At 45.7% G+C, this 26,536-nt stretch overlaps 8 protein-coding genes across 8 annotated transcripts; 3 read left to right on the top strand and 5 right to left on the bottom strand.

The window, feature by feature from the left end:
- Positions 1-428: 428 nt before the first annotated feature.
- Positions 429-1,584, top strand: ATNIH1004_003096 (uncharacterized protein; the record flags this gene model as incomplete). Its single annotated transcript, XM_033567776.1, has 3 exons — positions 429-584; positions 633-1,302; positions 1,364-1,584. The coding sequence occupies 3 exons, from the start codon at positions 429-431 to the stop codon at positions 1,582-1,584; spliced, it is 1,047 nt and encodes a 348-aa protein (XP_033429771.1).
- Positions 1,585-1,965: 381 nt separating this feature from the next.
- ATNIH1004_003095 (uncharacterized protein) lies at positions 1,966-2,370 on the top strand (the record flags this gene model as incomplete). The annotated part of the gene is made up of 1 exon (XM_033567775.1): positions 1,966-2,370. One exon carries the CDS (start codon positions 1,966-1,968, stop codon positions 2,368-2,370), a length of 405 nt encoding a protein of 134 aa, XP_033429770.1.
- Positions 2,371-4,505: 2,135 nt separating this feature from the next.
- ATNIH1004_003094 (uncharacterized protein) lies at positions 4,506-7,177 on the bottom strand (the record flags this gene model as incomplete). Its single annotated transcript, XM_033567774.1, has 7 exons — positions 4,506-4,573; positions 4,698-5,340; positions 5,656-5,812; positions 5,874-5,962; positions 6,008-6,077; positions 6,123-7,057; positions 7,106-7,177. The coding sequence occupies 7 exons, from the start codon at positions 7,175-7,177 to the stop codon at positions 4,506-4,508; spliced, it is 2,034 nt and encodes a 677-aa protein (XP_033429769.1).
- An 8,875-nt stretch (positions 7,178-16,052) lies between these two features.
- Positions 16,053-16,629, bottom strand: ATNIH1004_003093 (uncharacterized protein; the record flags this gene model as incomplete). The annotated part of the gene is made up of 2 exons (XM_033567773.1): positions 16,053-16,333; positions 16,410-16,629. The coding sequence occupies 2 exons, from the start codon at positions 16,627-16,629 to the stop codon at positions 16,053-16,055; spliced, it is 501 nt and encodes a 166-aa protein (XP_033429768.1).
- Positions 16,630-17,163: 534 nt separating this feature from the next.
- ATNIH1004_003092 (uncharacterized protein) lies at positions 17,164-18,437 on the bottom strand (the record flags this gene model as incomplete). Its single annotated transcript, XM_033567772.1, has 3 exons — positions 17,164-17,832; positions 17,899-18,339; positions 18,393-18,437. The coding sequence occupies 3 exons, from the start codon at positions 18,435-18,437 to the stop codon at positions 17,164-17,166; spliced, it is 1,155 nt and encodes a 384-aa protein (XP_033429767.1).
- Positions 18,438-22,128: 3,691 nt separating this feature from the next.
- On the top strand, positions 22,129-23,113 carry ATNIH1004_003091 (uncharacterized protein; the record flags this gene model as incomplete). The annotated part of the gene is made up of 2 exons (XM_033567771.1): positions 22,129-22,636; positions 22,695-23,113. The coding sequence occupies 2 exons, from the start codon at positions 22,129-22,131 to the stop codon at positions 23,111-23,113; spliced, it is 927 nt and encodes a 308-aa protein (XP_033429766.1).
- An 840-nt stretch (positions 23,114-23,953) lies between these two features.
- Positions 23,954-25,294, bottom strand: ATNIH1004_003090 (uncharacterized protein; the record flags this gene model as incomplete). Its single annotated transcript, XM_033567770.1, has 1 exon — positions 23,954-25,294. The coding sequence occupies one exon, from the start codon at positions 25,292-25,294 to the stop codon at positions 23,954-23,956; it is 1,341 nt and encodes a 446-aa protein (XP_033429765.1).
- A 399-nt stretch (positions 25,295-25,693) lies between these two features.
- Positions 25,694-26,395, bottom strand: ATNIH1004_003089 (uncharacterized protein; the record flags this gene model as incomplete). The annotated part of the gene is made up of 1 exon (XM_033567769.1): positions 25,694-26,395. One exon carries the CDS (start codon positions 26,393-26,395, stop codon positions 25,694-25,696), a length of 702 nt encoding a protein of 233 aa, XP_033429764.1.
- Positions 26,396-26,536: the final 141 nt, after the last annotated feature.

Here is a 26,536-nt window from a genome sequence, read left to right as displayed (position 1 = left end):
CATCAGATTACTTCCACTTCAAGTCTTCTAGATCTGACAAGGCTGAAAACAAGGCACAACTATTAATGATCTAAAAGCTGAAGGAGATAATAATACTAGTCTCTAGGTGGCTGAGGCCATGGTTACATCGATCTGTGGCAGTGCATGTGTATGACTGCCCAATCCTTGGTTTTTCGTCTCTTACTTTTTGGCGATAACTGCCATTCACTGATACTTCCTTCCACCATCTATAACTACCAATGATCTCCTTAACTGTAGAGTTTGATGGATGTCTTATTAAGATGGACAGGGAAATTTTTTGGCACGAAGAGCATGATGAGACCAATTCGTCTCACCCTCCAAAGTGACAAAAGATTTTTTACTATGACGGCTCGCCCACCCGACATGATCAGTACACCATTGCCTGGATATTCGCGCTGCACATCGAAATGGCAGCAGCTCGTGCTATGTTGGATGACATTCACGAAGCCCTGCCCACGCATTCAGATGACAACAACACCTACGTACTGGGAAACATTAAGGAACACAATATTGTTATTGCATGTTTGCCAGAAGCCCAATATGGAACAAATAGTGCAGCAAATGTTATAACAAATATAAAGCGAACCTTCGCCTCTATTCGCGCGGGCTAGATGGTTGGGATTGGTGGTGGTGTGCCGAACAAGGCGGATGTGCGTTTGGGCGACATTGTTGTTGGAACAAGGGTGACGCAGTATGATCTTGGGAAAACAGTCGGAGTCGGAATGCTTGAGCGAAGAGGAGTCCCTCGATTCCCCCACCAGTTGCTTGGAACAGCTGTATCCACCCTCCGTTCGATACATGAGCTGCAGCCCAGTCGAGTCCCATCCATCCTACAGCAGAAGCTGGGAGAACGCACTGAGTACAGTCGACCGAGCTTACTAGATCGTCTCTTCGAAGCAACATATAATCATAAGGCTCCAATGGCTAGCTGTGATAAATGCGACCAGTCGAAACTGGTACAACAGCGCAGACGGATATCAAACGACACGGTGATTCATTATGGTGCGATCGCCTCTGGAAACCAGGTTATGAAATGCGGCATTACCCGTGACAATGTCGCTCAGGAACTGGATGTTATATGTTTCGAGATGGAGACTGCAGGTCTAATGGATATTCTCCCTTGTCTCCCAATTCGGGGAATCTGTGACTACTCGGATTCCCACAAGTCTAAGGAATGGCAGAGGTATGCCGCAGCAACGGCCGCAGTATACGCGAGGGAATTGCTCGAGGAGCTTCCTGTAGCCGAAGCGCATTTAAGAGTTGCACGCATGCCCAGTTCTTGTAATTTGGCTTAGTAGTTTTGGGAGCAATTCGAGTTTCTGATGCTCACGCCTAATGTTAGATCAATGCTCACATGAACACCGGCAGCGCTTGCTGGATTCCCTCAGGTTTGAGCAAATCGATTCTCGTAAATCGACCATCAAAACTGCCCACAGCAAAACATGTAGATGGCTTATCAGTCATCCGTCCTACCAAGCATGGCTTGATCCTGGAGAAATAACGCAACATCATGAGTTTTGTGGATCAGTGGCAAGCCCGGAGCTGGCAAATCGACAATTATGAAGTTCGCATACTCGAGCATGAGGAGAGACCGCCAGATGCATGCTGTCACCACTTCCTTTTTCTTCAACGCCCGAGGTGAATAAATACTTAGAAAAAGTCGATCTTCGGAATGTATCGATCGTTACTACTTCAGCTGCTGGAAGAGTATCCTGACCTCCACAGAGTTTTGGACTCTTTTGATCTCCAGGGCCAGAATGGTTGCCCTCCCCTGAATGTTCTCAAAGACCTCTTCTGCGACGCAGTTTTTTTGCTCGATCAACGCTTGTTTACCTGCTTCGTCGATGCTCTTGATGAATGTGATGAACAGCAAGTTGTGGACATGGTCCAATACTTTGAAGAATTGGCAGAACGATCAACCGCCAGAGGCATACTGCTCCGGATATGCTTCTCCAGTCGGCATTATCCCTACATCGTTATTCGACGGGGATCCGACTTACATTGGAGGACCAGCCAGGTCATGCCAATGACTTGGAAGCCTATGTTGCAAACCGCCTTCAAATCAAAGATCTTGCACTTGTCGAAGAACTGCGACCCCAACTTCTTGGGAAAGCTGCCGGAGCTTTTATGTGGGTTGTCTTAGTTGTCGATATCCTCAACAAAGAGTATCGACGGGGTGGGCTAGCTCTGAAAAAGAGACTTGCAGAAATACCGAGTGATTTGAGCGAACTGTTTAAAGATATTTTGAGACGGGATAATGAAAATATAGAGGACCTCTTGCTTTGCATACTCTGGATCCTCTACGCAGAGCGGCCTTTGCAGCCAAATGAGTTCTACCATGCTCTTTGATCTGGCTTGTCACTAAAGGGTTTGGCCGATATCGGAATCCCAGATGCTAGAGACAGCTTGAACAGATTTAACAGATGTGTTATTAGCTCCTCCAAAGGACTTGCTGAGATCACGAAATTTAGACAGCCAACAGTACAATTCATCCATGAATCCGTCCGAGACTTCCTCGTGAAAGACAAGGGGTTGCATGAATTGCGGCCAGACCTTGGATTTGACTCGGAAAGCCTAAGCCATCAAAAACTCAAACAATGTTGTTCTCTATATATTAATCATACAACTGTACATGCAACCGTTGAGAGCCTGTCAGACAACAAATCCCACGAACGGAAGGAAATTTCACAGGATTACCTATTTTTAGAATATGCCAGTCAGCATATTCTCTACCATGCAAATGCTGCGGCAGAAATAGTTCCTCAAGATGAATTTCTATCTCTTTTTCCTGTTTCTCACTGGACCAGAATCAACAATCTTTACGAAAAGTTCAAGGTTCGTCAGTGCAGCCCAAATGCAAGCCTCCTTTATGTGCTTTCAGAAAAGGGATTCTCGACACTCATCCGCACATGGCTTAAAAAGGATCCGAATATTTATATTTATGGAGAGAGGGATAGATATCCGTTGTTTGCCGCTTTGGCAAATGGTAACAAAGATGCCGCTGCTGCCCTTTTGAACACGCCTTCCACCATCTGTGACGGAGTCGATATTACAGAGGGGTTGAACCACAGGAAAGACTTAAGAAACTATAAAGGTTATACTCCGCTATGTTTGGGCTGCCGGGGATGGCCGAATAGGCTTTGTCAAGCTGCTTCTCCAGACTGGTGTAGCTGTCAACGATATCGAAAATTTGGAGATCCGAAAACCACTGTCAGTGGCCTCAGAGAATGGCCAAGAGGCTATGGTACGGTTTCTTATTGACAAAGGAGCTGATGTCAATGCCCGTGATTGGGATGGATTAACACCACTCCTCTGTGCCTTAAGATTCAAGTGCTATGAGGCTGTGGGAAGACTTCTTATTGATAAAGGAGCTGATGTCAATGCCTGTGATAAGGATGGATTAACATCGCTCTTGCATACTTTAGAAAAGGCTATGAGAAAGACTGTGACAGCATGGCAAGGCTTCTTATTGATCAAGGAGCTGATATCAATGCCAGAAACCGGGATGGATCAACGCCACTCCTATATGTCATTTCTCAAACTATTGGTTCCGGAAGAATAAGCGTTTCCCACTGGGGTCGTTGCAAATCAAATTCCAGAGTATCCCCAGGATCCTCCTCTTGCATCCTGCCGAACAACTGTGGCTGAGTCTAATAGCGTATCTTGAATGTCCAAGCGTAATTACCTGCGTCGGCAACATCACCTGGGATAGTCAAAACAAGTTTGTCGCCATCCAACTTGGAGTCCACCACAGTCCCGTGCTTCGAGCCACCCACGATGCGTTATCCTTAATAATTACAGACTTGGGTTCAGGATATGGCCGACAATGTTGGAGAAGTTCTTCAATAAAATCCTCAAAGAAAGAGGCGTCAGTCGAGCCTTGAAAGACACGAAAATATAAAATTCCATCTTGTGTAGAAGCAGTGGGTATCTGATACCGCTGATCGCGGTGAATTTTGATATTTGGACGCGTGTTATCCCGGGAGGAGACCGTCTTCTGAAGCCAATCCATTGATCACATCCAGATTCATCAACTTAAACAAGGTGGTATGAGCAAAAATCCGAAATAAAATAAAAATAATCATCACGTAATTTGGTAGACTTAAGTAGGATATTGTTGTAAGGAATTAGTTCTCTATTCGCGCTGACGTTAAAGGGAATATGTATTCAGAATGTATGTGCTGAATGACTCTCCTATAGTCTTATAACTTAGCGCTTTTATGGTCTATAGGCAGTTTTCTCTTTTCTAACTCTGAATGACAATGATGTACAGTATAGAAAACGCCAAACTGCGCTCTAAGCCATACATAAAATATTCAAATCAACCCCCAGAGGTGTTCATACGGATAGGCACTGAAAGGAAATCCATTTCCAATTTTAATATATTGCCATATTATAATCTCATTACAGAAAGAACCCACCGTAGCCACGCTGGGGACTTATACGTAAGGCTTGTGGTCCTGCAGAATAGGGTTATGTACTAACTACTGTAAGGCAACATTCCTCGTAACCGCCAAAAATGCCAACGACCACAGCTGCCGAATATCCGACTCTGCCAACTATTAGTCTTTGCAAAGTGGAAACAAACAAACACAATGCAGACCCAATTAAAGTAAATGCAAAAGGAGAAGAAAAGGCGTATATAAATCTATATGTATATTTGAGTGTGTACGTACCAGTTTGTGCTGCCCCATCTGGTGGTGGTAACACGCCCAAAGGTGTTACTGCAAACTTCCCGTCTTTATAAACCCATGACCAGACCTCAGAGGATAATTGCTGCGAATTCTGCTCGATACTATCCCATAGCGCATTATAAGCAGTTTTCACATTGCTGTAGACCAAGTCATCTGTGCAGAATTCCGGCCTGGAGGAATTGGGGTTTCTGGCACAGCGATCCAATTGATATTCCAATCCCTTAGCCATCATAGCAAGCTGCCAGGACCATACCACCGTGCCGTGGTATGCACCAGTCGTAAAGTTCTTGGCATATACTGGGTCCCCGCCATAGGCTGGGTTGGCAACCACCAGCCCTGCATCCGTCATTAACCCGGCAGGGAACGTGGTGCGTATATGTGTGGCAGTTTGGTTAATAAAGGATGTTAACTGTGGTTGATTGGTTGTTGTATTAAGGAGGAAGTGCCGGAAGCAGTCGTCTGTGTTAAGGACGCGCACTTGGGATTGGTTGTTATTGCCATCAAGAGCGACGCCATAAAATGTCACGTCACTTGATATCTGGGACACGTGTGAGGGACCAGGGAATGAGATCTCCTCCGTGTAGTTTTGGACAAGGGCTTGGGCGGTGGAACGGGAAATTGTGATCTGCAATTTCGATATTAGCATTGAGGTCGATTCATTGTAGATGGGATATTAGGTTAAAGTGCCTTAAAGAACGGCAGGGCTTTCTCCTCCCAGATATCGGCGTATTGGCCCGCTAGGTGAGCCCAGTTCTTACGATGGGGATAGATGCCATGACGCGCGAGAATGGAGATGGCTCGCAGCGCGGCTGGGACCAGAGCTGTGTTAATATCGTAAGGGATTCGGCCACCGCCAATTCCTTTCCCGATTTATTAGCAAAATACTCTGTGTCATGCTAATGGCTAGATTACCGTAGGTGCTATCTCTCCACTGGCCTACAACCTCGCCGTCATTCAAATGGATGAGATTCTCCTTGGTCTGCTTCTGTGCGAACGGGCCAGCCAGACGTATGATCCGCTCGGCGTTGAGGGTGGATAGTTGGCCCCAGGTGAGGTTCCGGTTTACCGAGTTAATAGAACCGGCCGGAGTACTGCCTCTTATTAGCGTTATTGCGCATGCGTCCGGCGTATAGTAAAGTAACATTTTGAGATACGCACCTTAAGAAAGCCTTATGCCTTCTCTGCCCCACTTCGTTGTCTACCAAGTATCGCTTTATAAGAATAGGGAGGAAGTAATCGGTATCAACCTTTTTTTATTAGAAGGCTGTAGGTAAATTGGTGAGTAGACTTACCATCTTATAATCACACAGCATGGTGGTGCTAGTAATATTCTTCTGCAAGTTCGTCCATGTGGCATAGTCACTAAACACATCAGCACATATCTATCACTTCCATATTACAACCCACCCTACTGTCTCTTCATGACACGCACTCCCGTCCGTGCGATTAATACGCTCTAATACAGCCCCAATAACAGCCTCCATCGCGCTATTATTACCTTTGCTTAAAACTGGCTCTAAAAGCAAGGCGGAAATCATCGAATCTCTCCCAAAATACGTGAGAAAGCGCCATGCGCCCGCAAGCAATTTCTCTGAGTATGAAAGGAATGACAGCGCAGAGGTTTTTTGGGACTGTTGAGTGTGGAGTGCCGCATTTTCAGCGTCCAGTACCTCATCTGGTTTCAATTGAGTGAGCTGTGGATAGTTAATATAAGCTCTGAAAATGTACTCGCCCGCCTCAAAGTGCGTAGTTCTGTTTACCACAGCAACACGGCTTTTGCTATTGGCAGCGGGACTGAACTGAAGCGTCGAGACGGTAATATTATCCAACCACAGCCGCTGTAGTGAAACACTGCGATCCTTTCCTATGACTTGAATTGCATCCTGAATGTCAGGTTGAAGGAGACTCGGTCCCTCAACAAAGTCTCTGATGGTCCGGATACTGCCGAGAATCGGCACAGTCAACGTCGCAGAGGCATTAATACGCAGAACGCCCGTGACACCGACGCTAGGATATTGGGATCCATTTGAGGGCGCGATGTACACAGGCGCCAAAGGATCGCCTACGGTAGAGTTAATCACCTCAATCGCGAGCGAGCCATTGATGCCGTTTTGAGGCGCAAAGTAAGCGCACACACCGCTGTTGCCAGCCGGCCAGGCGACAATCAACCGGGGTCCTATCTGTGTTAAGTTGCTGTTAGGTAATGGGCTGGTGACAACAACTTGCGCCGCGACATTGCAGTCCGAGTACATGTAGTTCTCATAGGGAGGGTCGCTCAAGGCAAGAGTTGATGGAGCCTCCGGACATGACGTAGAACGCGCTATAGCGCGAAATATGGTAGGCTACCAAATGCATTAGGGATAACTCGGATTTTTTTTGTTCAGACCAACCTGAGACCTAGCACCCACTATAGGCGCCAGCGCCCCAAAGAGACAGGCGCCTGCTAAAGTAGTGCACTTCATAGTTTAACTAGGTGTGATAAATTTTCTTTCTTTGCCCCTCCAAGTCGAAGCACGATTGATCCGACGAGAGGATTAACAACTTTAAATAACTTTGGCAGACGGGTAGATATCCTAAGGTACGTTTCCCTGAATGGGAGATTGCCTTTTTTCAAATATAATTATAGGTTTATAGGATTATGGAGTTACGGGGTTATAGATTGTGGGGAAAAGTTCAAGCCTGTTGTGGAGAAATGACGTACGGTAATTACTAGCTACAATGTGATACTTTCCCGACAATTCCCCGAAGAACCAATTGTTGAATTGGGTTGGGGACACCATGTGTGCATGTCGCTACGCTGATCTGAATATGTTGAAAAATCGACGCATGAATGCGTAATCCTTCTGATAAACGTGATTTATCCTCTTTGTCCAAGGATCCCCCACAGCGGGCATTACTCGTATCGGCCTCGGCAGGACTTACAGTACAATACAATAGGCTATATGTGTAGCGGGCAGGGCCCGCAAAATGCTCGAGCCCGTATACTGGGTACTCGCTAGGTTGTGTAGAACTCTCCCCGATCACGTGATCTCATTTACCTCGCACACTCCAGTCTCCATCTTTAGCAGACGTGGTTACCAACAGAGACAGTCCATGACTGGGGTATCAGTTTGTGCTCGGGCACTGTAGGGACGATTGTGGAGGGATTGTTTATTATTTGGAGGTCAGGAATTTAAATAAGTTAACCATTAACAAGAAAAAATGTGGCCAGTATATGTACACAGAGTTGTTTAACGGAGTATTAACTACATGTACTGTAAATCAAGGCGTGGAATTAGAAAGGTAGTATTATTATTAAACAAACAGACTCTGGGAAGTATTAGTCCAACTGTAATTAAGAAGCACTGCCTGCAATGTAAGGACAGGAGATTGCATAGAAAATACAAACAGACCCGGATCTGTTTTATTTGAAAGCTTAGTTTTACTAGATGTTAGAGTAAAGTTAATCTTAATATTTAAAAGGCACACATGTAGCAGCTGCGTTAATAAAAGCAAGAATAGCAAAACCCTATTTTGCCGATGCTTTGACATATCCATTAGCCCAATATAATAGGCTCGCAGAAATATAGGCTCTACTATTTTGCGAACCTTTTAGGGGATGCACCTTGTTAGTGGCATAGCCCCCCGGTAAAGGTAACGTAGCAGGTGGATAGCAGTACGAGCCTGGCTTATATATAATCCCTGCAACTGTTAGTGTTATACAGTCATCCTATATATTTTATAGCAAGTTACAAGAAAGTTATTAATTAATTTGACATAGTTACTAAATCTATCGAGAAGATTTACATGGCTGTAGTTGGCAGTGTAATTAGCATTTTTATACTTTATAACATCTTTAGTGGCATGCATACTAGATTTTCTGGATTACATCGCGTGGCCACGTTTATGTACCTAGTGTTGAGAATCTCGGGGAAGAAGCTATGTCGTGAGGTGCTAGGATAGCGGTGACTGGATAGTATATTGAAACTATCGGTGCGATCTAGTATCGCATGGTGAGTATATTCTTCTATCTAGGAGAGAGAGCGTAGACAAACGCTTCCTCATGTCTACGTGTCCTTTAGCCCCTTGCGTGTGATATATCAGATCGCTACGGGACTAGGATATACGAAGGTGCCTTGGGCATCCTGATTTCCAACAATTCCCATGTTTATCTCTGGGGGGTATAAGTTCGGCGCTTGCCTTCTTGGCATGTCTTTTAAAACATACAGAGCCTTTTATTGAACTGTTGGCCTTTTTGTAGTTGTTAAGGATACTATATATGTTTTGATTATTGCGCAAACAAGATTAATTTTAACATCTAATACCATGCAAGTCTACGGTATCATGGTATAATATCCCTATTCCTAGTATTTATCTTAGCAAGACTGACAGACTATAATAACATGCTGCGAGTATATTCCTTTCCCTCATTGTCTTGTTGTTGGTGAAGAAAAGAATATATATAAGGTCTTCCTGAGGATGCACCAGGGATGGGCCTTGGTTATACTCTACGTGATTTGGCAACACACTTGTCCTATAAAACAAAGCAGCGCTTAGGCACATCTTCTAGGATCTGCTGCCATCTTTGTTGTCTCACTTGGTGCTTAATTTATCCGTGTGCTCTTTTGTAATATAGTTGTTAAAAGGAGATGTATAACACTTTTATTAAAAAACTATAGAGAAAGTATTGCTTGTTTAACCCTGATCCTTCCTCGGCCCTGGGCTGTGAGAGCAGGGGAGCGCGTTAAATTTAGCGCTTTATTTATTAGCCTACTCTATTTGGCGCAGTCTCACCCTTTTACTATTAGGTGGGAGGAGACGACATCGGCAGGGCGGTTTCTGTCTCCCTTCTTCCACGGTCACGCTCCAGCTTCACGCACAATACTCGATCGCCTTGAGCAAGAACGAGAATACACAGTATGGATCGATGGTCTGTTTAGCCCAGTATTAATCAGCCTATGCGGCATTGGTGGGCAGGTAAGAGACTACAGTCATGTTTTTATGGTAGGGACGCCCTAGATTAAGGAGTTACTACAAGAACATCGTGAGGCGCGCGTCCGGACCCAGGGGATTACCCTCGATTGGCAGGTAGATGAAGAAGGTGACTGGGAGAGTGCTTATTACTGGTTACAAATGTTGGTCAGGCAGGATAAGAAATACGTCAGTATTTTTATTGCAGCAAGGAGACTTGCTAATATAACTCTAGTTACTCAGCGTTAGATTTTACGACACACTAAATTTGGCTTTAAAAGGAGACCTACCCTACAACGCATCGGATATCATGACTTGATCTTGGTACATGGCGGAGAGCCAAACTGGAAGCAGCAATTGTTAACTAAAATAAAAAAACAGAAAGGCAGAATACTTGTGGCCGGTAACTTTTACTAGCGGCCCAATGAATGGATCCAGTGCCAACTATATTGGCATTATCTGCTCGTCGTTATGTAACGGAGCAAATGCTGCAGCTGGCCAGGGAGAAAGCAAAGTGTGATATAGATCTCTTTGAGCAGGACATCCAACCTTGGTCCCAAAAAGTGACTGGTGGTTATTTCTCACTCTATAAACATATCTTCTATAAGCTGGATATGAGCTCTTGCATACTACATGCTAAATATTTTTTTCCCAAGCCTATTTCCGTTCCTATACTAGCATTATATAGTGATCATATTGATATCTAGATAGGATGCAGAATCCATAGATAGTACAGAACTTCCCCTCCTGTTTGTATTGTAGTGGATTTGGGTAATACGTAACCGCGCGATATACTGCCTTCCTAGTAATACGCTTGTATGTTTATATGCATTGGCTATAGGGGTAAACCGCTGGGGTAGTGGGGATTAGGTTTGCTGCTACGTACGGCATATTAAACGAAAAAGCTGCCCTTTTCTTTATAGTGCCTATAAAATCCTCACCCCTTCTTTATTATCCCCTTACTCTGTATCTTATCCCCAGTCAGAGCATTAGGTATGTTCAGCACGTTCTGGTATTTAAATAGAGTCTAGTTTAGGTGATTTAGTTTAAAGGCCAAAAAATGCTTCCAGGAGTTGATGTCTTCTATATATGTACAGAATAAAAGTTGCTTTCTACTATTTTTAAGACATTCATTGCTTAATTTCTTGGCCAGACAATCCTATGGCCTCCCTATTAAGTGGTCCTGTAGACATTCAACCAATCTCAACGACAACCCTAGACTCTTTAGTTGCAGTATGTATCAACGACGAGATAGACAGGGATTGCTTTGGGTATTCTTGCTTCAAAAAGTCCTTTCCCTTATCCCATGTGATAAATCGCGGAGTTCATCCCTACGGAGTCTCACCTTCCTGTGAGGATCAAAGTAGAAAGGAATTTCCTTGCCATTTTCCTTTCTTACTTTTAAAGCCAGTATATAAAAATCCAAATTACATTGTCTTTTCTGCTCCCCCTCTCCGGCAATCTTGACTGCTTCATGCTCTAAATGCCCGATGCTGAGATAGTACATAAACCTATGGGCAACATATCTCCCCTTTAGCCAAGCTTCATGGCCGGGAAAGTCTTCCTTGTGTAATAGTGGCTCATCGCGCAGCTCCCGAATCCAGTTTAAGAGAAGGACCTCTTTATAGTGTCTTGTTTAATAGTATGGCAGGGGTAAATTGTGTTTTATGCTATTTTTTAATTAAATATCACTGACATCGCACTTGATCGTGTGGTAGACTAAAGTACTCTGCATTCTTAACCATAACTAAGAGAACCATATTGTCTTTCACATTACTAAGAGGTCTCAGCGCGAAAACACATATATCTAATTTATATAACCCGCCTGCATCCAGCAGCGAGACCACTAAGATTATGCTGTAGTTAGATAATAATTGTTGATTGCGCATGTCCAAATATCCGTGAGCAAAGGGACAAATATTTGTCTCGGATTCCGGCGACATCGTTCGCAATAATTATGAGTAGTATTATGCATTGATTATGTGCGTACACTGCTCTAGATTACGCTTCCAAGACATATCTCTGTGTTTGGGTGGCTTTTCATGCCTCATGGCAAACACTTCCTCCTTAGTGTACCCTTAACAAAGAGCGGCTTGTATTTCGTCACTTAAAACTACCATGTATCTTTTCGGTTTCCATAGATTTCGCTTTGGATACTTCATGATAAATGGCTTTACTCTGTCATCGCGGGAATAACCAAGGTCAAGTCCCTCAACAGGTGGCGTGAACTCTTCGTCGAACAGGTAGGGGATAAATAGTAACTAGGGTGCGGGAAATTGCAGCCAAAAGTACTTGCCAGGGAGATCCTGCGCGAAGATACTCAACACACTGCTGGAGAATTTGTCAAGAACAATGCCTTCCAGCTTGACTTAGGTTCTCAATCCCCTTCTGACGTACAGAGAAGTGTGCGTACTTCTTCAAAATGCTGAAGGCGGTTTTAGAGATGGCAAAGCACCAAAGTTGTCTTGTGATCTCCCAAGAGGGTGTGAAATACCAGCTGCATTCCATAATAATATAGAAGTCTTGCTCCTGATCTTCTGTATCTGAGCGAGCAGTATTTGGTCCAAAGCATTTTGAGAAGCTCAAGGTCGGCCCCTGATTACCAGAAACTCATCAAACTGGATTATAAAATTAATAATATGTCTCGCAGCCTTTTTAATACTATGTGGATTATCCTGTCCTCCTCCAATCACCTGCAAAAATCTTGGAATAAGCCTCTCCGTTAGATAGGAACAGCAAATCGAAATTCCACCAGAGAAGCCGAGCGCAAGGAGCCAAGCTTGGAGTTTAGGATCCGGAAATTAAGCATTGTTTGGTGATCTAATAATAGTAGGGGAGGCATTTTTTTGGTAATAAAGCCACTAGACTCTTTACTATCATCTTCCAACACCATACTGGGTGGAGTAGGGATCTAATTAGATACATCCCTACGCATAGAGACGATCTCACTGTCAACCACGCTGATCTGATCTATTGCTTTACCAGTAACCAAATATTGTAGCTGTTTTAGAATCGCTATGCGATAGATATCCCTTGCCTAGTCCATTATATAGTTAACTATAAGCAATATTTGCAAAGCATCGTCCTTATGCATTAACGACCCTGACCAGAGTAACGTTATATTCTTGCCAGCAAATTAGCTTTTTGATAGCTATAATACAACAAAGGCGGGATTTTAGGGGAATCTTAGCCAGGACCCCGACAGGCTTGTCCTTACATATCTTGTCAGCTCCCTATTAGCTCCCTTGTTAAGATGGGACGCGTACACTTTCCATGAATCTCCGCGAGATGCCAGAAACCATACCAAAGGCTTATAGCCCTCTACTCCCGGTGACCAGTCAACATATAACCGCAATTCTTCCTGCAGCTTTAAAGGTGCGTTGGTCGTGAACGCCGACTGCACCTGGATAGCATCGAATCCGCTCGGAATTATTTCTGGTTTTACCTCAAAAGCAAGAAGGGAAAGAGAAGAGGATCTGCTTGACTCTTAATAGGGGTGACTTTAAAAATATCTGAAACTATTTTATCTTCATGCCTGGCAAGATTCGGTCGGACGGGGCTTGATAACAAACTATCCAGGTTCCTGGCTTTTTGCAAGCCAATAACGCGATGGGGGGCTTGCTTGGGGAGCTGTGATCTGAGATACTTATTGTATACAACAAATTCCTGTGCTTGGTTATTAAAGAGGCGATTCGTCCCAACTTCGTAGCTGTGACGGTCAGAATTCTTTGAGCGGGGAAGGACCTAAGAAGGACAGACTAACAAGTCTTTAAAACGTTCATTGGGAGGGCATTGGCATGGCCTCCTCTGTTTTCTACGTTGTTCAAGTTCTTCTGCATGGTCAAGTCGATGGCTACTCAGAGCGGCCTGTATCTCAGACTGCCATACTCTAGCTCGGCATCTTGGACTGCCAAATTTAGCGGGGTGCTCTACGGACGATCATGCAAAGTCCCTTTACATGGCTACCCTCGCTGGGAGATAGAAAATTCTAGTGGCACAAGACTTACCAAGCAACTTTTGCTGAGAATCTCATTAGAATATTATTTTCCAGCTCAAAGCGCCAGCCTGCTTCATTGCGCTCCTGGGAAAATAGACGCTTGTACTAAGCCATTCTGCGCGGGCTTTAATCTGCTGCTTCCAGGGCTCGTTGGATGACCAGATACTCACGCCAGCCGAATAACTGTCGAATTTATAACCGCCTAGTTTCTTAATGTTTCTGAATGTATCCACATGGAGTTCAGGCCAAGCCTCATCTGGCTCGTCTGGTGATTGAAACCGGATGCGATATCTTTCCATCAATCGCCGAAGCGTCTGCAGGTGATCTTCTGGCATTGTTGTGAAGCTGTTGAGTCAGCAAAGCCTTGAAATCCGGTCAATGGCGGAGGCAGACTCGGAGTTTATGACACGTCAGCTACTGATGGCACCCAGGAGAGACTGGTACTGCCGAAAATTGCTGGGATATGCGCCAATCCGAACCTCGGGTTATCGACGCAACAAGATTTGCCCATTTTAAATGATCGGGCTCTTCCTGCTTACCCAGGAAACCAGCTGTGCAATTGTGATGCCATAGTAGCTCTCTAGCGCGGCACAGGTGTCGGTTAATTTAATCGAGTTGGCCCAGCAGGTACAGCCGCTGCTTACATTCGGGTCCTTTTCACCAGTAGCGAAACCTCCACTGGAGAATCGTTTCCCAAGAGTAGCGGCATTGACTGACCCCAGAAGAGCCAGGCTCAGAACCTGAGAGAAAATCATAATAACAAGGAGAGAATAATCCCTTTGATCACTTTCGTGATGAAGATTATTCGCTTGGATTTGGTACGGAGGATTGTATGTATTTAAGGCGAAAACTTTTAAGACAAACTTATATCTCATCTCGAAGCTACACCCACAAGTCCCAGATTATACCGCATTAGTGATCTTCAACTAAGACAACTGTGCAGAGAGGCATTGCTAAAATTAAGGAACTGGAACCGACACCATAGCAGTGTTTTGCACCGGACCAAACCGAAATAGTGGCATAGCCCGCTCCTTCTACCCGGTAATTAGATTATATTGAACTAAGAAAAGGCTAGAGGTGGTAGTTACCACCAGTATTACATGTTGCAGTATGCTCAAAGCCATATCAAATCCGAGTAGCAAACCCCGATAGCACTCTCGTCTCCATAATATTTGCAGAACCCTGTCCAACTTCCATTAAGAGAGAAATGACGTGCGTTGACCCGTGAGGGCCAATAACAGGTATGCCTTCTTGGGAAACGGCGTGTAGTAAGAGGCCATGTCACTCCTGCGATAGAGATCCTTAACATGAACTTTGGAACAGAGAATATAGTAAAACCTGCACTTTCCCCCTAGGCTCTAGTCAGTGTTCTATGCGACAGATAGACAGGGATTAGACCCTGGACTACTCCGTATAAGCAAATCGGTGAACGTTTGAACCACAGTGGTAGATCCACTTGGTATCAACTTAGTATGATAGTACAGTCAGGGAAATTCCGCGGCGCTAAAATGGACACAACCCTACTCCGTAGATAGCCGGGGTAATCTTCGGATATTCTGACACATAAAAATCCTGTATTCTTCCTTCCTCCTTAGGAATAGTGTAGTTTAGATCCTTCTCGCTCAAATACTCCGAAAAAATGATGTATCTTAGTTAACACTAGACCCGGGAGGACGCGGTCCGCCCCGACGCCCAGACCAACGGGGCCTTGGGCAAACAGCGGACTCTTTAGACAAGACCCACAGGCGGAGAAGACCCCCCAAAAAGGGTCCTGACTGAACAGACTTGCCATTGGTAGTTAGAGATTCGCATTTAGTCACCTACTATGCTAAGTACTAACCAACCAGCGTGTATGTTGTCGAAACGTACCACTCCAATATGGCTTGATCTGTGTTTGTCTACAGTGGTCGTACCCGCAAGTAAAACCACAATAGGTTTCTTTCCTCGGATCTCTCGGACATTAAGTCACGGTTCTTGCGAGGTCTCGTTAGGTAATCGTCGAGCAATCCTTTGCCATTCTTTTTGTGACGTAGCATAAACTAATATGTCGTCTAAGTGTATTATAGCGTTTTATCCTAGTGCTAATACACAGTATGTCGAGGGCTACATAGGTGGCTTGGCTGTGCCTTTCTTAATATTACGTGATACTACAATAAACAGTAACTACCCCACATAACTCAAGTAACAAGGAATTTTATGCGAGCAGAGGTTAAAGGAACAGGAAGATCAGCAGATAGGCTATACAAGGCTCCTGTAGTCCGAATAATACTCACCCAGACGAAGGGTTGCCGGCAAATACATTGTAGTATTATAGTAAGGGCTAGAGACATCCTTTGCATTAGCTAGCTACCGGACGTGAGTACTAGTAAGTCAAATAATAGCCTTTAATATTAGGGCAAATCGAGATAAGGACAATCTTTAGGATCCGCATAAAAGACACCTCCCATCTGCTTAATCACTTTACATCGTTCTTCCATATTATATGCATTATGTGTTAACCCAGCACCTTTCTCGGCTGCTACCTCGATCGTTGTGTGTAAAACCCACACACCACCCCCGGCTGGCCAGCCGACTCGGAGGTATTCATCCGTAAGCTTGGGGCCCTCTATCTCTCTCCTAAACAGATCCGTTCCAATTTCACTTTTCCACCAGGTAGCCCCAAGCTGACGCACTATTCGAGGTTAGAAAGTTAGAAACATGGTATTTTTTTAAAAAAAAAAAAAGTAGTTGGGAGGGGCCAAACTAACTTCGGTCACAATGTGCATCCTCCTTAGCTTGTGAACCTGCTCGTAACTTAGGTGGATTAAATCTGTCAAAGCCTAGAAATTCAAGCTCCACCCCAAGGCAGTCATACAGGGCATAAAGACCACCCTTGGAAGGCCACCCATAAACTGTGACCCCTGCATTATAAGAAGAAGTGACACAAGCTGTTCGATTAGGCTCGGAGGGAACGCAATCAACCTCCATGGCTGGTGGTCGTTGCGGTCGTCCCTCCACTGATCTGGTTGGGCTTGGTTGGGAGAAAAGTAGCCTTCTCCACGCCATAAAGGCAACAGCAGCAACCAGGGATGGTAATAGGATCACGAGGACAACCCGCATTATCTCTGGTGGAAGGGAAAGAAACGTTAAGGATTCTGAAAAGAATAAGTAAAATGGGTAGTGAACGTTGGGCTGCTTGTCAGACACACTCGGATCTTTTTTAGCTGCTTAAATTTCCCCCTCCGCCTCTCGATGCCCATTTTGCCAAGTCTCCAGGCCGGGATAAGATCCCCCCGTGGACGAGGGATCTCTGCTTCCCCCTGCAAATTTGGGAGAAATATTATCAACGAGAACAGCGAGCTGAGGTCTACTACAATTCTAACTAATCTAAATCGACTGGGAATTGCCATTTCAATCTATTGCTTCCTAGGAAGTTCGTATTCACACACTATCTCATTTATCATAAGCAGACAAGCAACGTTTGCGGTAAAGGTATATATGAAAAATATGTCACCCTCTGCCTTACCAATGAGGAAAGTAAACAGACCACTCCACCGTTTGAAATGCGGAGTCGGGCAAGTCCCTTAGTCCAATAAAGTCCTCAACAAGTATATAAGCTCTACAAAGACAGTACGCAGCGCAAAGGGACGAGATAAGAAGAAGTGCTTCCAATGGAATGTCCAGTCTGGGATCCTTCGAAGGATCAATGTTCACGATTCTCGAGACCAGACTGTTCTGTTGCGTCTGCCGCGAGCGTGGAGGCGGTGCTTGAGCTTCTGCGTCTCTAACCCCCCTCCTTTTCTTAGCATATCGCGGAAGTATAACCTCGGAGCAGAATTTTATGCTTCCGGAGCCAATTACGGAATAAACCAAAGTATAGCATGACGCGATATGCCAGAGGACCCGCTCGGTGGAAGATGGGAAGTGGAAGCGCCATGCTAACATGAACATGCAGCCGAATATGATAATGACTGGGACGGCAAGGGCCTCAGCTAGAAAGTCCACTTGGCGGAATTCATCGCTCGGGATACGATTATATGGTCTGGTGGTGACAAGACGAGAGAAGATGGGGCAGTGGATTCGGTGTAGTATTCGGTTATAGTAGACCCAGAACATCTGCAGAATGTAGATACTGGGGTAGAGGAATTCAAGAGGGTTGGTGTACCACTCTGTAAGATCTGGAGGACAGTGCTGGAATATCTCATGTCAGTGAGCTTTTCTCTCCCACATAGATCAGTGGATCGTTGTCATACAAACCTTTTCTCGGATAGCGCTTATGTCAGTTGTGAGAGTGAGGGTGATCGTGGTTCCTATATCCAATGGTTTGTGGTACCAGCAGAAAGAGGTTGCGAAGAAGACAATGACAAATGATACCGTGGTAAGCTCGAGCGTTGTCACAGCAAGGCTCTGAGCTGCTCGCAGGATACAGTTGAGTAGCAGCCAAACGCCCTGACAGACGGCAAAACACCTCGCAACTCCGTCCGATTTATTCCTATCCCCAATGTCCTTTCGACCGATCTGTGGACACTCCAAATACCCCTGCTCAACAAGAAAAAGCAACTGCTTCGCATCAATGGGAAACGGCACATCAATCCCAGGACCATTGAGGAGAAATCCTCCCATATCCGCATAGAATGCGTGTGTCATTGTCCAATCGCTCTCTCCCTTCCTTCTCTTCTCGTTTAACTTCTTAAATGCCTGCTCCAACAAATTAGACCAATACAAATTTTGATTATGAAAAAGAAACACACCTTGACAGATTCTCTGGCAGATGACCACTGCCCCATCGCCAACATTAGGAGGAACTCCGGCCCCAGAATTCCGAGACACGCGAGGTGGAATTTATCCCTCACGCAGGCCCAGTAGTTATCCGAATTAGCTGGGATGTTCGGACAGACAGAGGTCCAACAGCACAAAAAGATGGTGAGCAGACAGGTGGAGAGGATGCTCCATGTTCCGCGGCCATCTGGTTCCGCCACCCAGCCGGATGACGTTGTCGTAGTGTTCATAGGTTGAAGACAATCGCTTTTATGATGGTTCCGGCTTCATGATTGAACTGTTATATCGCTTGTCGATTAGGCAACAATCACTCTGAGAAGCAGGTAGGCGGATCAGCGCTTAGCCTTGCGATATATAAGCAAGACATTATTGGCCCATCTTCGCGCTAGGTGAGGGGATAACACAATTGTTGAGCACCTAGTAGACTACATCCCTGTAGGCAGGATTGGCTTTACTCTGCGCCTTCCCGGATTCTATCAGCTTCACCTGTACTCGTAACATGGCACCACTGCAAACCCGCCAGCGCAAAATTGGACAGTGCATTGGCCGCGGTACAGTACTCAGCCTGCTCGAAAGCAACCGATCACCCAGTCGCGCGGCGTTTCAGCGCCCCACTGCTCGCCCTGGCTATGAGTTTTCTCCTAACTCGCCGTGTGGTAAATAAGAGCGGGGTTCCACGTCCACCAACGAAGGCCCACAACGGCCCGAACCCATCCGAGTCCAGCTAAATTATTTACAGCTTTGCCCTTTCTAAATACGATGGATTACAACAAGGGGCTAGGACTCCAAGAACCCACAATAATTTTCACCCAGTTGGAGTAGATTAAAATTAGTAGTGGCGTAAAATGGTGTTCGGTCACGAATTCCGTGTTCTTTAGGTTCTCCCATAATTAAATCTGTTCATTTGAATCTGGTCGACTCCAGAATCTTGGCTGGGTGGTGATACGGTACGCCTTCGCCGGATCCAGGTAAAGGACAGGAAGATAATATTTATGACAACTAGCGCACGTGGAGATGAAAGAAAATTATTACTCTTTCTCGACAAGCACCACTCTTCAGGAACAGGAATCTTGTTCATAGCTTCAAAACAACTTTGACGCTAAGTTTCATGTAAACGCGAATCAATCGGCAGAGCCTCTGTGGCGACCAGGAATCGCTGTTTATTTGTCAAGCGATAACAGTAACCGGTGAAAATATTGCTCCGCTCCGACTGACGTGCAAAGCAAGTTGACACGTTAGTATTTTCTGCTCTGCAGGCTTTGGCAGGTGAAGATTATGGAGCTTCAGGGGGGTTCAGGTGAAGGCCAGAAGACAAACCGGCACGGATGCGAGACCGTATAGTCAAAAAAATTTGAGTGAACGGACATACAACAGCATTAGTATAATTGTGCTTACTTAGGCGCCTCTCCAGGGCCCTTTTCAGTGACCTGAATAGTCTTCACCTGAAGAGCCGGAAGGTGCTTTTGAACATTTGTGCTAATTTTGAGATAGCCTTTATATTTAATAGCATAGAGCTGTTATTTTGTCTTCGCTCCATCTTATCACATTCTAGTCTTCAGGTGGAATATAAATACCTTTACAGGTGGCTGTCTTCTCTACTGGCTGCATACCAAAAGCATTACTAGCGATGTTGTAAAGGGCTGTGGCCCGTTTGACCTCTCGGACCAATGTCCCTATTATCCCTGTTGTCCCTGTTGTCCCTATTGTCCCTATTGTCCCTACTGGCCCTCGATCCATATCACGTGACTTTGTTTGATTACCGCTCATTTTCCTCTTCCTTTATTCCCTTCTTCAACGATTCCTTTTTGTTGTGGAATTCAGGGAAGTGATGCGCAGGGAGCTATTCTATCAGCTACAGGCCAACTAGCCTAACTGGGAAGTAGATGTCATTCAGTGGAAACACCAGGAATCGCAGTATCTCAACCAACTGAGCCTACTAAGCGGTTCCCTATAATCTCATTGAGGTGTTCGACTATCTAAAGGATTCAGGGGTTGAATCGGTCGTCAGATACTCCGCACCGCCAAGTCGGGCAGATTATAGTGTTTCCATAACACTTTTTGTAGGTAACCTATCCTATGTCCTAGGGGTTCAGCCCTGACAGTAATTGGGTGAATATAAGCTTTCTAGAAAGTAATAAAAACAGTATTCTACAAGACGGCAAGCGGGCCGCAGAAAACGGCTCCCATTGCACCGCCCCCCTGCCGCCTTGGGGTATGATTGCCTGATGCGGTATGGTACATCCCTATTTTGGGATAGTGTAGATATCCCTCCGCCCTCGCCGCTTTTAACTCCCTCGCCTGCCGCCCCAACACATCTATAACCCCAGCACCTCTCCCTCAACGGACGACGCACTTTCTCTTCTCTTGTCTCACCTCGCCGTCGCCTCGGTCACTGCACTGCTCCGTCCACGGCTGCCGTGTTATCTGGTTATTTCCCAATTCCAGTAAGGCGCGCCCCTTTTGACCCTCCTTTCATTTCCCACTCTGTTGGGCTTTAACGGAGTCGCCGATATGTCGACCGGCCCAACTAGACAAACCACTCCAGGAAGGGCATGCGATGGTCTACTGAAGAGGCGGATCTTCTGCTGAAGTTGAGAAGGGACGAGCAACGACCTTGGTCAGAGGTGATAAGGTTATTCTCGGATCAGTATCCGGGAAGAGGCCTGGGTTCAATCCAAGTATACTGGAGTACGACCCATAAAAAAAGGTAAGACTGAATAGGGTTGCACTGGGTGCAGGCTAAAACGAAGCATATTCAAGTATCTTCACCAAACACCTCAGGGTTAATATGTAGTTGATCGCCTGTTTACTTAGGCTCGAGCTCTAATATAATTGAATAGAGCCATGCTTTCTTCCTGATATGATGTTTGAAGGCGCATTCGCACCGGCACACCCTTTAGGCGGCGGGCGAGCAGGAAGTGGATGGTTCATAAGGGACTGGTGTCAATAACTTTGGTAATAGTGGTGTTTGCTTTCTTCCTTTCCGGCTCAGTAGACCAGAAGTAAAGTGAGGGCGAGACTCTTAACGGTTGTGTTTCACATTTTAGAGGCCCTTTTCTAGCGCTTATAGGCTATAGATTGCATCAATACTTTTGTACTTATTGTCACCCACCATCGGAGACTTAACAAAAAAACGCTACGGAGGGCGACGTGACTCCTACCCAACAAAATAAAATATTATTCATGGGTATGATGATCCTGTAAACATTGCTAAAATGTATGAATTATATCTAAGGTGGCGATCCAACGAAACATCAAACGTAGAGAAGGAAGGAAGGCAGAAAGAATTCTATCGTACGGGAACTCAGGCAGGATTCGACCTAGGCCCTGACAGCTGGTATATGATATTGCGTTTCCCTGGCAGGTGGCCCGATCTGAAGGCAGGTCAAGCGTAGTGTACCATCCCACTGTAGAAGATCAACCTGAGAGATGACGTACTTTGTGGGCTGCAGCACAGCTTAGGCATAGCTATAAGGGCGGGAAAGATTCCTTTTCACAAGGCACAAGCCGTCCAGCACATGGATGACGTAGTTAATCAACCCATCAAATCAAGTTAGTTTAGTATTTAATCTCGCACTCCTCTCGTCTCTGATCATAAACATGATGAATTATTCACACTCTAACTGCCATATCTCATATGTTCCATGACACACTAAATTATGTACAAAGACTATATTGAAGCTTATACGTTCTCCAGGCGCCTCTAGGATGCGTGGGCACGTCCGGTTGACGCCATCAATGATCCCCAATTCTCCCGATTTCGACGTCAAGGATTCAACGTTTTTCAGCAAATGGAGTCAGCTACTTTCACCAGAAGAAGTTCGCACACAAGCCACAGTCCAACACCTTGCAAGAGTTAATCCAGATAATAGGAAAGTCTACTCAACCACCGCCCCTTATGTGAGACCACCGCCCGTGATATTCGATGATATGAGACTATTCATTAAGTGGGGAAGCGCTGTAAGAATACCAGAGGCTCAGTGCCTGTATGCAGTCCGTCAATTCCTTCGGGACGATGTCCCAGTTCCTGAAGTATATGGGTGGCGCACGGATGGAGAGGAGAAGTTTATCTACATGGAATATACAGAAGGACAAACTCTGGAGCAACTATGGGATGTAATGGAAACTAGTGACCGGGTTTTAATCTGTCGTGAACTTCGAACAGTTTATAACAATTTGCGTCAACTAGAACAGGATTCATCTAATATATTCATAGGTAAACCGATTCTCCCAATCTTCAAGGCCTGTATCTTCTAACTCTTTTGTATTTACAGGCAACATTGTACGCGATCCTCTTTATGATAGAGCATTCCATATAGAATACATGTCAGAAGCCGGCCCATTCACCACAGTTCAAGATTTTCACAACTGGTTCACATTTCTCTACCGGAGGCCAATGGTGGATCCACATTCGGTCCCGATTGAACCATTTCGCCATGAGCTACCTGATAACTGTACTATTAAGTTTACTCACGGCGATCTGCACCGCAGCAATATTATTGTAACACCCTCTCGGCCGTATCAGATTCTGGCAATTGTTGACTGGGAGCAATCAGGGTGGCTACCTGCCTACTGGGAGGCCCGCAAGGCGCAGTATACTGCTGATAGGAGTGAAGAATGGTCTATACAGTACTTACCAATGATTTTGGATCAGTATTCAAGCACCTGGGATCCATGGGACATTACACAATGACTATGGGATGCTAGACCACCCGTACAATGTGTATAATAGTGGCATGATATCTCAAAGTACACAACAATAAACCGCACTCCAGTAGGTTCTGGAGAGGTACTTAGCTTAAAACCTCGGCTAGGAGTCTACGAGAACAAAGCGAGGTGGCCCTGCTTTTCAAGAACGGTACTAGGTTTTTGCTCTTGCAGTGGTGATAAGTTTTGTGAAGCGGATGCAAGGGCGCCAGCCTTTGCTAGAATTTCCGAGCATAGGAAGTGAGCTCCAAGAGCTGTTTGGATTCCAGTAGCTTCGACCTCTCTACCTAGTATGTTGCCGGCTTCGTACAAAAGCGACGACACTCTCCATATTAACTTCCATTCCCTGCGTTTCCGACATCCCCACTGCTTTGAAAAAATCAAGAGGTCAACGTTAAATACATTCAGCGACCCAGATTCACATCCTATAGTACTCTCGGCTGTAGTAGAGACAAAGGTGTGCTACTTCTCGATGCAACTTTGCTGGTGATAGTAGCAGAGAGTGTCCCAGAAGAATGCGTACCATGGAGTGCCAAGGGACTTCTAACCAGGTCAGGAGCAGGCTGAGACAAAACGCTCCTGTTTAGAAATTGTTAGCTTGACCTAAATTCATATATATACCCTTCAATCATCTATAATCGTTACATCTACGGGAGACTGGAAATTTTATATCTGGTTTCAATTTGCTCCATTCTATTCAAATCCAAAACAAAATATCATAAAAAATTATAAAAATATAAACAATTCTGGCATTCTGGTCCACAGAAGAAAATAATAATCCACCACGAAAACATTCTCCCATTTTCATCAATCAAGTTTAGTAAATCTACCAAAACTCATCACTAGCACGGAATGCCTTCCCAAACAAGCTCGGGAATTGCTGATGCAATCCACGAAGCCCACCTTCAAACGGACCAGGCATCTTCTGGGACCCAGGGTCAGTTGTCGGGGATAGAGGGGCAAGGCTTTGAGATTTCGACCTATCGGGACCCTTCCAATAAGGAGCGATAAATTCAGAATTAGCCAGAATAGTTTCGGCTTCATGGATTGCAAGTTCGTGATCGTCCTTGCTATACAGGCTCTTGTCGAATAACCGGTCACCAGACAGGTCCTCCCGATATAGATGATAAAAACGCGGGCACCCCTGTGCAGAACCAGCGATTTCCTCGTCCATTATATTCTGCCGTTTGCCCGGCAGAGCCAATGAGGACTCTGACGAGGGGAAGATGGGGGCGAGTTTGTCCGAAACGGTGAGAAGGTCGAAGGTACGTTCGAGCCCCGGTACCGATTCAGATCCACTAAGGGTATCATTCAGAAGAGATGCGTCGTCCATAGGGCCATTTTCGTCTTCGTCGTCGGAATCATCCTGGTAAAAGGTCAGGTTAGGAGAGAGTGGCTGGTTCAAGACACCCGCGTCATACTGGGGAGGGCTCATCGAAATCCACTCACTATCGCCTTCGACTTCAAGCAAGTTTGGCAGCGCTCTATCCTGAGGATGAACAGTCCCCGTATGGCTAGAGTAAGTCTTGTTGTTAGGTGATTCGGGCATATCCACCAGCTCATGCTCCCAGGAGTTCTCCTTACCTTGACGCGATGTTTCAGAGTTTGTGGATGGTGCTTTTTTCTGACTACGAATTCCAAAGGAACGACGGTACGATGAGGATGAAGAGCCAAAAAGCGACTTTGTGCTTAAGAATCGAGGTCCGGTGCGGTTTGTCAAGGATGCAAGCCCAGAAGCGAATCTATTACGCTTCTTGGAGACAGCCCGCTCCTCTGGGGGGCAATCAGGAGAAAGCAAAGTGAACTCACCATCCAAAATCTCTTTAGGGGGTTTAGGGGAGTCGACCATTTCCCAGGAGTGCTTGCCATTCAGCGTGCGCTTGACAGGTTCGTGCACCTTATTGAAATTGCCGCGGATGTTGGCAACAGGGTTCAGTGATTCGGGCTCGTTCTTATCAGAAGAAAAGCCATGAGACGAGGCTTCAACGCCCTCGAGACGGGTGAAGCCAGACATACCAACCGATGGACTAGCTTGTTCGGTTTGGCACTTACGACATTCGTCGGGATGGTCCATCGGCACCAGATCATGATCGTAGCGAGGTTTCTTGCAAGGACCGGCAGGGTTGCCGTCCCGGATAGAATCGATCATCTTGTTGCAGCTTTCCATGCCGAAAGAGGCAATATGGCCACAGCCTGGGTAGTGATGGTATGTGTATTTGCACATGGGGTCCAAATGCGACAGAGAGGCGTACCCTAAAGCGGTTGGGGAAGGGGAAGGAGAAGGGGTGCGAGAACGGGGGAGGGTGATGGTGATATATGGAATATCCGGTTCCTTGTTGGTCGCCATTGGAGCTTCCAACGATGGATATGGAAGGGGTTTATATAGTTTTTCGGGAGGCATCCAAGCTCTTTGGATATGAGGATAAAGCCGGTAAACACAATGCCTTTCATTGAAGTTAACGAAGAGATGCGATGCTTTGTATCATTGTTCCGCTTCTTTGCGCCAATTCCCGACAATAGATCCATCCTGACAATCATCACAAAGCCCTCTTTGTGTCTCCTTCCGCTATTTCTCTTTAACATCCGCGGAAGTTCCCCTGGCCAGTCCCTTCAAATACCCAGTCCCCGAGTCCAACAACCACCATGCCGCTAACTCATGCAAGAACCGGAATGCAGGCTGTTCCAGGGGCATTTGCACTGTTCTGCCATTGTCACCGGTTGCTTTTGTCCACATTGCGGTCTCAGTGCAATAGACAACCTCGTCTCCTTCCTCCCAGTACCGTACAGACAATCGCCCGCTGAACTTCCCGCCGCCTTCCATCGCATACACAACCTTGTCTTTTTCTCGTTCACACACCTGGTACATCCCGTTCACGATGTCTCCCTCCTTGAAGTCGAGAGATTGGATGTGCGATGCCGCGAATGTCTTCTTCCTCTCAGGCGGTGCCATAAGACACAGGAGATACGCCTGCGGGAAATAGTTAAATACCATCATATTACGACGCTGCAGCAGGGTGAACAATTCGGAAAGATCCTGCGCTGGAAGAAGATGACGAGGTACGCGGCTGGAGGCGCGGTCGTGAAATGCGCGGTATTCATCGGAGAAGACCGCCTCTGGAATCGAGGTCATAGTGTTTCTAAGGTCTCGGGGAAGTGTTCCCTTCTGGTTTCCATGCTGAACCCGGTTTCCTAGTGACTTGTGGGAGTGATAAATGGCATATGCGACGCCAGTCGAGAGTGCAAGTGACCAACCGAGAAGAGACGGCATGTTGACTTGTACAAGAACCAGAGTTAGTATGTACAGTGTCACCAGAGTAATGGATCCGAGAAAGTCAAATTCTAGTCTGTCTCTATTGACGTATAATGCAAGATTTTATAGCTGGGTAGATCCGGCAGAGATCCTCGTATT

The sequence above is a fragment of the Aspergillus tanneri genome (assembly GCF_003426965.1).
Source record: "Aspergillus tanneri strain NIH1004 chromosome Unknown AapTan_1_pilon_pilon_pilon, whole genome shotgun sequence".
Classification (NCBI taxonomy): domain Eukaryota; kingdom Fungi; phylum Ascomycota; class Eurotiomycetes; order Eurotiales; family Aspergillaceae; genus Aspergillus; species Aspergillus tanneri.
The sequence above is the reverse complement of the archived record's forward strand: the minus strand, read 5'-3'. Positions and strand labels throughout refer to the sequence as shown.